Source organism: Chelonia mydas, chromosome 9 (genome assembly GCF_015237465.2).
Source record: "Chelonia mydas isolate rCheMyd1 chromosome 9, rCheMyd1.pri.v2, whole genome shotgun sequence".
Lineage (NCBI taxonomy): Eukaryota > Metazoa > Chordata > Testudines > Cheloniidae > Chelonia > Chelonia mydas.
Window position 1 is genome coordinate 25,337,880 of NC_057855.1, and position 12,019 is coordinate 25,349,898.

At 41.0% G+C, this 12,019-nt stretch overlaps 1 protein-coding gene across 2 annotated transcripts in view; it reads right to left on the minus strand.

Annotated features, from left to right (window-relative positions):
* The window catches only part of ARHGEF26 (Rho guanine nucleotide exchange factor 26), a 120,169-nt gene that overhangs the window by 45,107 nt on the left and 63,043 nt on the right, over positions 1–12,019 (minus strand). For both annotated transcript variants that reach the window (XM_037909179.2, XM_037909180.2), the window contains exon 11: positions 893–1,047. In XM_037909179.2, the coding sequence (XP_037765107.1) occupies positions 893–1,047 (155 nt within the window). The remainder of the gene's footprint in view (positions 1–892; positions 1,048–12,019) is intronic.

Genomic DNA, 12,019 nt, shown 5'->3' on the forward strand with positions numbered 1-12,019 from the left:
AAACTACAACAGAATTAGAGTATAGTGCTCAATCGTACTGTTTGAAGCACAGGCTCAAGATTTTCGAAATCATTTTTAAAATACCTGATATTTGGTGTAACTGGTCAACCCAAAAGCAAAACATTTGCTCTTCAAAACTATTTTTTAGTAACCACAAGAGCAAATCATCTCTGTCAGGAACGAAAGAGCAGCATCTGCAGAGGGCATGAACTCCATCAAAGGCAGAGGAATGACCGTAACGATCCCTTCAATTTGGTGGTGGAATTTTAACAGGGTGCTCCCAGCAGCCTCCTCTATCACATCACTGATACAGATTCTCCAGGAAAGAATAGTATGGAGAGACATTCCTGTTCTACATATTTATTTATCTTGCTAAAATGTATACCTTTGCTGAGTCACTATGACTGGATTGGATTTTCATTTCTGTTTGACCTCCAACCAATGCAATTCTGAGTATGGTCTGATGGAGAAATAGGAGAGACTCAAAAATGCCTCCTTAATTCATTCATTCTTTGTCAGGCACAGCATACCAAAATGTATGACTACAAAACTGTAGATGTTTTGGCAGCACTTAACGCATTTTTAGTCAACATTTCCACTCACATGAGATTTTGTTTTTGTGCTGCAAGCGTATTATGCATAACCGCTTCTTCTCATATCTTCCTCATTCACTCAAACATGAAAACAGTTGCTAAAGGAATAATCTAAAAAGGCTTTGGGAACAATAAATTATACTTGAGGTAAATATTGAATAAACTTAGCCGTTGTGAAGCCAGGAAGTTTACGTTCTCATTTCCCCAGGGTGACTCATGCAACATTCAAGACAATTGTGGCTCGCGTGTGACTCAAGGAATTAGACACACATGCAGTTTTAGCGTGTCGAAGCGCTTACCTCTTCTTCTTTGTGATAATGAGAACATCATTGAAGAGGAAGAAGTACACTTGCTGCTTACAGGTCCTTTTAGAGAAGAGTCCAGTGTCTTCCACATATGCTGTTAATTCACCCCTTTTCACTAACCACCGGGAAGAGGAGACCAATGGAAATGGCTACAAAATAAGAAAAAAAAACGTTTTAATCATAAGTCACAAGCCTTCTGTGAGACAAAGGAGTATCAGGATCACTTGGAAAAATGCATGAATAAACTCAAAAACATAAAGATAGGCGTATAGGTGTCAAATAGAGACTTCAAGATTCAAAGTAATGTACAATGCAGGAGACACCTGCCAACAGTGGATGCTTTAGAAGTACTGGCTACCTTCACACTACATCTGCTCAAATCAATTAAGAACAAACAGAATCTGGAACTGAGCACGCTGTGAAATGGACCTACCAGCATATTTCCACCTAATGCAGAACTAAGTAAATCTCTTCAAAAGGGTAGAAATAAAATGGCGTTTAAATATTCCCAGACCACCGTCTCTCATAAAGCAGAATTCAAGTTACAAACAGAAAAATTTACCAGATTAGAATACTGCAGTTACTAAAATAGAAGAGGTCTGAAAGTCAGTAAAGTCACAGCAAAAGTTAAAAACCAAAAGCAAATGTATCTGAAAGTCAAAAACCCATAGCTATCAACTCCTAAACATCAGAAAAAGAACAGTTACTTGCCCTACTACAGTAACGGTGGCTCTTGGAGAGGATGTTGTCAGGTATAGATCTTACAGTAGCGCACATGTGCCCCATGTGCATGTGCCCTTTTGCAGAGCAGTCCACTGGAGCCGCACATGCATCCCGTGCCTCCTCATGCTCCTCTATGAGAGCAAAATGGATTGGACCGGCTGTGACTTTCCCTTCGTTCCCTCACAGTTCAAAGCCCACGGTTGCAGAGGACTCTGAAAAGCAGGGATGGAGGGTGGGCGTGGGATCCAAACCGACTGCATCTTATAGCTGCTGTTGGGTAAGTAACCCTTCTTTCTTCTCAAATGTGTGTCAGTATGGATCCCTTTGTAGTTGACAGGCAAGCAGCATCCTCTAAAGAGTGGAAATGATTAGTGAAATAATGATTGCAGCACCGCTCCCATCAACTTGGCATCTGACCTGGCTGCCATTTCAAGGGTGTAATCTTTAATGAAGGTAAGTGAGTTGATCCATGTTGCTGCTTTGCAGATCTCAAATAGCAGCATATTTCTGAAGCTCAAGGATCAAGACACTGCCTGTGCCCTAGTGGAGTACGCCTTGATATTTGGAGGCACAGGCCCATCGGCTATCTGAAAGCAGGCAGAAATACACTGCACGATCTACTCAAAGTCTCTACGATGAGACACACTGGGCTTCTGATGGGCTGAATATAGCCACAAATAGGTGGGGACATAACCTAAAAGGCTTGATCCTATTAAGGTAATAGAGCAGGGGTAGTCAATTATTTTTTTATCAATGTCCAAATTTCTTGCTCAAGGTATAGTCAAGGTCCAGACTCCAGAGCAAATAAAAAAAACGAACAATAATGATCATAAGTAAATAAAAAGATTTCAGGGTCCATTCAAAAGTGTCTGGTGGTCTGGATTTGGCCCGCTGTCCGACTGTTGACTACCGCTATAATAGAGCTCGAGACATCCAGAGCCCACAGCTTCTTTTCTCCCAGCATCAAGTGAAGTTTTAGGAAGAACACTGGCAGGTTTACTGACTGATTGACGTTGAATTTGGAGACCACCTTAGGGATGCATTTAAGGTGCAGTCTCGACACAACTTTATCTTTCTAAAAGGTTGTAAAAGGAAATCTGGTTAGAAGGGCTTGGAACTTGCTGACCCCCTCCTTGCAGAGCAACTATAAAAACACATCTTGAGGGTAAAGGGGCGTACCAAGCCATTTGACAGTGGCTCAAAAGGAGGCTCCATATATTTTGGGAGGATGACATTGAGGTCCCACCTGGGGTTGGGTCTCTAACAGGAGAGTAGTATACAGAAGGGCTTTGAGGAAAATGGATACTGTTTGATATGAGAAGACTGAGCAAAACTGCACCAGAATGTGACATGCCAATGTTACTACAAGGTGGACCTTGAGAGTTAAATGCTAGGCCAGTCTGAAGCTCAGCACGTAGTCGAGGACTCTCAGGGTCTATACTCAGTCTAGATTGTCAGGTTGTCAATATGGAAAATCTTTTCCATTTAGAGGAGTAGGATTTCCTAGTAATGACTTCCTGCTCTGGATGAGAATTTCTTGAATCTGTATAGAGCTATGTCTGTCTGTAGCCAACACCCAAGCCATTAAGTGCAATGATTGTGGGTCGTGATGCAATACCTAACCATGATTCTGAGATATTATGACTGGACAGGCTGGGAGATATACTGGAGGCCAGCTGGGTATTTGCAATGGGTCTGACAGATAGAACTGCCTTGGCCAGGGAGAAAGCTGTCTAGACAAACATGGTAGTTTGATAAAATTCAGCCTTGGACACTGGAAAGCATGTTTTATTATTTTGTTTGTTACCATACCTGTTTTTTTCCCCCCTCTTACTTAGTATCACTTACATCTATTTTCTTTACTATAAACCATCTCAGTGCTGTTATACTGAAGTAAAGTGTCAGTCCTCAGCTAAACTAACAGGCTGGTGTGTGCACTGTCTCTTTGGAAGCAGCGAACTTAAAAATTTCTGGGAGTGTCCAGTGAGAGGGACTGGACACTGCAGAGACACATCACTGGAGAAGTCTGGAACTGGGGTCCACTGACCGCTATGTGCAAGGCAACGTTAAGACTGGCAGCGTCTCAAGAAGTTAGCTGATGAGGCAGGGAGCTGACACAGATTAAAGCTCCAGCAAAGCTCTCTCTTGTGAGGCAAGGAGGTAACACAGTAACTTACGGTTCTGGGTGCCCTGAGGAGAGCGTCACCCCAGGTTGTTGCTGGTTCCTGGAACATGCCAAAACAACAGGATTATCCTGATGACACCATGTCCACAGCCTGATGGCTTCTTGGCAGAAAGGGGATAAATGAATGCCTCCTTGTTTGTTTGTTTATAACAGTGCACTGAGGAGGGGTTGTTTGTAAAGGTCTCCCCTGAGGAATTCTGCAGAACAGACAGAAATCCTACACAGGCCAAGCTTATGGCCCTGAGCTCCAGGACGTTTACACAGTTTCAAGTCATCCTGGGACCAGGTTCCCTGCATCTGCAGATGGTTCAACCTGTCCCTGAGGTGTCTGTGAGGAGTGTTGTTGCCAAGGCAGGGTCACAGCATTCTTCAGCTGCAGCCATGAATTCAGCTACCACAGGACCTGAGGTGGACCTGTGGCTCTTGTTCAAGTGGTGACTAGATAGTGAGTGATCTGCCATAGAATTAGGGACTGCACATGAAGCCTGGCAATTGGAATCACATAGGCACATGCTGACAAGTAGCCTACTAGTCCTAAGCAAGCATGTACCATTGTCATCAGATCAGATTTTAGGCAATTTGTCACTGATTGAAGAGACTAGAACCTGTCCTCTGGGTGGTAGGCTCTTGCCAACTGAAAGTCTATGACAGAAGCCCTATGGGCTATCATCTGTGATGAGTTGAGAGACAATTTCTCAAAGTTCACTAGGAGGCCTAGCTGAGGAAACACGAACAGGACATACTCTAGGGCTGTTGCAGTCTCCTGTTGAGACCTGCCTCTGATCAGCCAGTCTTCTAGGTAAGGATAGATGTGAATGCCCTGTCTTCTTAAACATGCTGCTACCACTGCCAGGCATTTTGTGAATACTCCTGATGGCATGGAAAGTACTGGTAATGGGTGGACCCTATTATGAATCTTAGGTATGTCCTGTGGGCTGCCTGGATAGCATATGGAAGTACACAACCTGCAAGTCAAGCAGCATAAAACCATTCTTGAGCCTGAAGAGATGGGAAGATGGAAGAAAGTGTTACCATCTAGAACCTGAGGCTGCGCATGTATTTGCTGAGTATTTGCGGGTCTAATATAGGACAAAGATCCCCTTTCTTTTTGGGACAAGGGAATGCCATGAGTAGAAAAAAGCCTCTTCCTCCCAAATTCTGCTGGCACTTTCGCTGGCTCTTAGATGAAGCAATGAGGCCACTTCTGTTTGTAACAGGCTCTTGTGAGAAGGATTCCTGAAGAGGGTGGGGGAAGAGGGGATGGTAGGAGCTACGGAGTGAAATCGGATAAGGCTCTCTAGCACCAATCTGTCCAACTTTATGGCAGACCATGACTTGTGAAATGGGGAAAAGTGGATTCAGAAGGTTGCATGCTCTTAATTGGCTCTGTTGTTGTTCCTAAAAGCCTTATTAAATTTGCTAACAAGCCACAGGAGCAAGGTACATCACTGAGGAGAAGGAGGAAGATGGTGTTTCCGGCTTCATCTGGGCTTCTCCTTGGGAGGCTAATCAGGCTGTTTAGCACAGCATAGTGGCTTCCTCTGTCTCATCGGGGTCTGGGGTATTGTCAGGGTTCCCTCCCCACTCTGAACTCTAGGGTACAGATGTGGGGACCTGCATGAAAGACCCCCTAAGCTTATTTTTACCTGCTTAGGTTAAAAACTTTCCCAAGGCACAAATTTCGCCTTGTCCTTGAATTATGCTGCCACCACCATGTGATTTAGACAAAGAACAGGGGAAGGACCACTTGGAGTTCCTATTTCCCCAAAATATCCCCCCAAACCCTTACACCCCCTTTCCTGGGGAGGCTGGAGAACAAACAAGATAAGCACAAACCAGTGTTGGATTTTTAAGACCCAAAAAGCCCAGTCAGATTCTTAAAAAACAGAACTTTATTTGAAGAACAAAAAAAGATGAGAACAACTCTGTAAGATCAGAATGGAAGATAATCTTACAGACCGTCAGATTCAAAACATAGAGAATCCCTCTAGGCAAAACCTTAAGTTACAAAAAAGACACAAAAACAGGAATACACATTTCCTCCAGCACAACGAATTTCACAAGCCAAAAACAAAGAAAACCTTACGCATTTGCTTACTTACTAACTTTACAGGAGTTGGAGGGCTTGCATCCTTGATCTGTTCCTGGCAAAGGTATCACACAGACAGACAAAAGCCTTTTCCCCCCTCCAGATTTGAAAGTATCTTGTCCCCTCATTGGTCATTTTGGGTCAGGTGCCAGCCAGGTTACCTGAGCTTCTTAACCCTTTACAGGTAAAAGGACTTTGCCTCTGGCCAGAAGTGATTTTATAGCACTGTATACAGAAAGGTGGTTACCCTTCCCTTTATATTTATGACAGGTATAGATCCCTGTGGAGTGCCAGGAAGCCTCTGTGCCCTTTAAGGAATGTAGTGTGTTATTTGTGTGCTCACTGAATAACTCCATCTCTTCAAAGGGCAGGTGGTTTATTGCGACTTTCACTTCCCTGGGAATGCCAATGCTTGAAACCATGAATCCCATCGCATTGTCACTGCTGTGGCGATGGATCTAGTCACAGTGTTTGAAACATCCACTGCAGCTTAGAGGGCGTTTTAGGCACTTACTGGTCCTCTTCAACGATATCCTTGAATACTTCTCAGGTGGGAGCTTAGATAGAAAGGCCGTTACTTCATCACAATTCAGGAAATTATTATTTGGCCAGAAGGGTCTGACAATTTACACCTGTAGGTGAAAGGAGGTATAGCAGTAGGATTTCTCCCCAAACAGGTTGAACTTTGTTGGGTCCTTGTCCTTTGGGATGCTTTTGCTGGATGTGGATTTCTCCTGCACTACTGAGATGACAAAGAGGTGGGCGTACAAGTACTCAAACTTTTTTTTAGGAACTTAATACCATTTTCCCACCCTTTCTGCAGCAGATGGTATAATGGCAGGTGTTTGCCACAGGGCCTGTGCAAGGTACCCATTTGTTGGAAGGCTGATCCTGGGTGGGCCTGACATTGCTAGTACATCAGGTTTATCAGACCCATCAGGAATGATTAAGAGGGCTGACAGCTGAGTGGGAAAATATTCTTCAAGCATGTGAAAGGTTTTCCAGAAAGCACAAGAAGGCACAGGATGCATGCATAGCCCCAACGGACACAGCTGTTCAAAAGACTCCAACCTTGCTTGCATGAGGCGCATGTGCACCTACACGGGGATCTGTACGGACATCATCATCTCAAAGACTAACATGGAAATACTTGGGCTAAGTCCAAACATCTATGTTAAAAAGGTTTCTGGCTAGGATTTTATTTTCTTTTTATGATAATGAAAATGTCTGATGTATATTTCTATTTCTCCTGTACATAACTTAAAAGTATTAATTTTCTTGGTTCTCCCCCAAGAATAGTTATGAAAATTGTTATAATTCTAGTTACTTGTGTGTATGCTTGTAAATTGCTTGTAAAAACAAAAAATATATACATAAAGTTTAATGACCCTTATATGAACCAACAGGGGTTCTAGGACTATAATGTATCCTTATAGATGGTTGCAGCAGGAAATCAGCCCCCACCAATTCAACACCCAGCCAGGAGAATATGACACACCTTCTGGGACAAGGGGAATATGGAGAGATTCACTGCTGCAGAGTTTATAAACTCTGCTAGAGAGAAACTCTGACTGCATTCTTGATGTGAAAGCCAGGCCCTATTGAAGTAAATGTCTAAACTCCCATTGTCTTCTGGAGCTTATAAAATCACTGAGCGCGCCAGCCTCAGCCCCTCTTTATGAGACACAGATAATCGCAGAAGACCTAGCGAGAGATGCTGGGGCTGGGACCAGGGAAACCCACTGGGTCAGGGCAGACTGTGGCGCTTATCAATCCTGCCTGTTCATGGTGTCTCTTTCTCCAGTCCTAGATGCCAAGGGGTGCCTGAGCATGGTGAATGTGTCTGCTCCTGCACAACTTTAAAGCCCCATGTGAGTCACAGCGAAGTATCCTGAGGTGAGTGCTCATGTAGTCGACCAGAGACCCTGGGAGACTGGTTAAATTCTGATAAAGCTAGAGGTGGGTGGAGGGGGTGTCAAAACTGAGTTTATAATGGAAAGCCAATCAAACTTTAACCATGAGGGAACACACTCTTTCACTAATATCCTTGTGTTTGATGATCACGTGAACCAGAACCAGTACAGGAGGAAAGGAAATCTGAGAGGTTTTTAATCCTCCATTACTGTGGCAGAATCCTAATACCACTAACCATTTCCCACAGTCCATTATGAAATTTTGATTCTGCCCCTCCCTCTGTTATCTCACTGTTCTACCACCACCAGTGACTGATTTTTCAGCTACGGAATTTCTCTGCACCTGAATTTAAACTTTCTTGGCTGCTGCTGAAACCCATTACCTGTCTTGTCATGTTTGACTAATGAAGACAACTGCTTTATTTCGTCTCTAGAACACCCCTTTACATGCTCATAAAATATTTCTCCATGCAGCTGTCAGCCCTTGTAATCATTCCTTATATGTCTTATTTTTCTGGCTTTTAAGTATTTTAGCTGCCCTTTCCTGAACTGTCTCCAATTTGTCTGTATTTGTACTGTAATATTATGTCCAAAAGGGAACACAGTATTTCAGCTGTGATCTCACTGGTGCAAGAATTAAAGGGTGAGAATAAATACATCCATAGTTTTAGAGGCAACAACTTTCTTCTTGCATATGAAATATATTACTGCATATGCCTTTTTAATGACAGTAAAATAATAAAATTGTTCACAAAGTGCCCTTCCTGCCTATGCTATACAACATAGAAAAGCCAATATAAAATACAGTAGATGCTGGGCCAGAATCTCTCTCTCCACTCCCGCCAGCTGCTTTTCACTTAACAAAACTTGCAAGTTCTTGTTCAGTGAGGACTTCCCTTTTAAGTGTCCACAATTTTCTATTATCCATTAATTTAATCTCTTTTCTACTATTTTTTCCAAGTCATAAATATACTAAATATTGTTATGCCCTCTTTTAATCTATATATGACACCACATAGCAGTGGTGTCATATATAGATTAAAGCAGATAATGAACCAAACCCCAATTGCTCTCAGTGGACTAGAGTGTACAATCAAACTGGTTTTATTTAAATTGAGATTATTCCAATTTACATCCATGCAACAGTACAGAATTAGGTACTGTGTTTGGTTTTCTAACCAGATTTGTAACCAATTTACAATAAATTCTAACCAACCCACATTTCTCAATTTTTCCTATAAGAATATCATATAATTCGCTTTATCAGTAGCTATCTCACCTTGTCACTGTCACCTCATTGTCACCTTGTTCAAACTCACATCCCATGGAAGGTCTAATTCAGCGGTTCTCAAACTTTTGTACTAGTGACCCCCTTCAGACAACAAGTCTCTGAGTGTGACCCCCCCTTATAAATTAAAAACACTTTTTTATATTTAACACTATTATAAAAGCTGGAGGCAAAGCGGGGTTTGAGGTGGAGGCTGACAGCTCGCGACCCCCATGTAATAACCTCAAAACCCCCTGAGGGTTCATGACCCCTAGTTTGAGAACCGCTGGTCTAATTAGTTCAGTACTTGGATATGAAACTCATAAGAAACTCCTCAGTGCTGCAGGAGGTATTGAGTTTCATCATTATGAAATCAAAGTAATAAGTTTCCACAGTTTCATAGCAATATTTGGCTTGAAATTTTGGCTCAGTTTGAACCAGAAACTCAACCCACTCATCCAAAACTCAGGGATCACGAAATCATGTGAATCAAACCTAACATTGCTAAGACAAATGCCGCTTCCCATCTTTCTCCACCAAGTGATCAAGACTCCAATTTCTGTCGGAAGTTGATCCAATTAAATATATTAACTAACCCATTTTCTCTCTTTAATATCCTGGGACTGACACAAATACAACTAAATGAATATCCCAATATCATGTTTTCATAACCATGCAAACACAGCTCTTGAGTTTCAACAACGGTCTTTGACAGTAGCAGTCACAAAATGCATGCTGCTCCAAATAATTAAATTCTTATTTCTGTCTGCAGGAAAAAAGCCTCTCACTTCCCCACTACTGTACATGAAATCTCAAACTGAACGACACTGAAAAAATATCCTCTAATCTCAACTAAAAATTAAATCTTCAGGATGGGCAAACAGCTGAGTAAGTACATAAAAAGGAAACTAAACCATTTTTGGAGTGGCTTTGGTTATTCAAGCTTCACGAATCAAGTTAGATTGAATGAAACATTGTAGCAGTTCTAAGAATGTCATATGGGGGCCTAGAGATTATTTTATAGTTTAAATTATGTGTATTTCTAAGAAAGACAGTCCCAAGATATTCAATTATTTTATACCTAAAAAGGGCTTAACTAAGCTTTTATTTGCTATTAACTCAACATACCTCAAAATTTCTTTCTATGCCAAATAAATTCAGCATATGGTCTCCTAACAGGTTAGATTCCAGAGAACACTTGCTTTGACTTTTAAAAATATTTTTTTCTAACTGTCAAATATATGTAATGCTGAATGCAGAATGTCTTCTTCCTATATACAAGAAACAGGCTCAGCATTATAAAGTGTATTGAAACTATGCCAAGAAAAATCAGCCTTTTACAATCCAACTGGCAAACTCTCAAACCACAGCTAAATTTTAAACCACCAAGGAGTCATGTTTAAGATATATAGAATGGTACTCTAGCAAAAAAGCTAAAGAATAAAAGTTGCTTTTATTCCCATGAAACTGATGAGAGGGGGAAGTTGCAGTATACATTCTAAAAGAGGGTACACTGTAAGAGATTGATCCTTCTGCCTAAATCAAGAACAACAGATTATGGACATCTTTTGTGGTGAAAATAAAGAATATAAGCCATTTACAGTGGCATTTAGAGAGCCTTTTGGCTATAAAAACTCCTAGAAATTACTTAGACTTGAAGGCTCTGGAATGACAAATCTGAAAAGATGGTCTCCCAAATCTCTTGAGAATATTATCCCAAGGTCGTTAGTGAACTTCATGATCACCTTATAAAGAATTTCTTATTTTATTTTTGTTATTGTAAGTGAATATTTACACCCTATTTTTCTATTTTTATTGGAAATATGTCAATAAAAATGCTGTGGACCCTTTGACAAGTCTTGCTCCAGAGTCATGAACTTTCCCTAGCCAAGATGGGGGTACAGAAATCCTTTAAAATATACAGACTTTAAAAAAAAACAATACGCAAAATGGTACATTTTGTCACTGCATTAGTAAGAAGTATTCTTGAGAAATAATGTCATCCCATGGGTATGATATTCCACTTACAAAATGTTGTTTTAAATGAACATTTTTGAGGTACAAAGAAGATTTTTTTCTATATTGCTGATACTTTGAAAATGCCACCAAAAACTTTGTAAATCACATTTGACTCTTGTTCGACAGGACACTGATAAAGGAAACAAACACCACAATCTGTAACTTTGGTTGTACTCAAAAGATTTGGAAAATATCACTATCATATGCAGCCCTTTTAATAAGTACTAAACTCTAATCATTTTAATGAGTTTAACAATATGTCAACAGGCAAAACAGCTGTGAATTTAATAATGTCTGATACTTGTTTTTTCCTGCTAAACAATATATATTTTACCACTTTTAAAATATGTTTTAGTTAAATTATTACAGTATTTTTAAAATGCACTGCACTTCTCATAGTATCTTCTTAGTTTATTGAAAATATCCAAGAGCTGACAAACCCCGAAAAGGTGGGGAGAAAGAAAGAGACAGAGAGAAAAAGACCAATGAACGGTTCTATATATCATCTGTGTTTAAACATTTCTACAGAACTTCATGAGTTAAAGAGACAAGGTGAAATCCTAGCTCCACTGAAGTCAATGGGAATTTTGTCATTAACTTCAACAGGCGGGCAAGATTTCACTGACAGTGAGACGCTTTCTGTCCGAATATCCTGGTTTTTATGTCAGGTTTCAGAGTAGCAGCCATGTTAGTCTGTATTCGCAAAAAGAACAGCTTATGCTCAAATAAATTTGTTAGTCTCTAAGGTGCCACAAGTACTCTTGGTTTTTATGTGTAACTCGTGTAGGGTGACCAGATGTCCCCTTTTTTGGGACTTTTTCTTATATAGGCACCTATTAGAATCATAGAATATCAGGATTGGAAGGGACCTCAGGAGGTCATCTAGTCCAACCCCCTGCTCAAAGCAGGACCAACCCCCAACTAA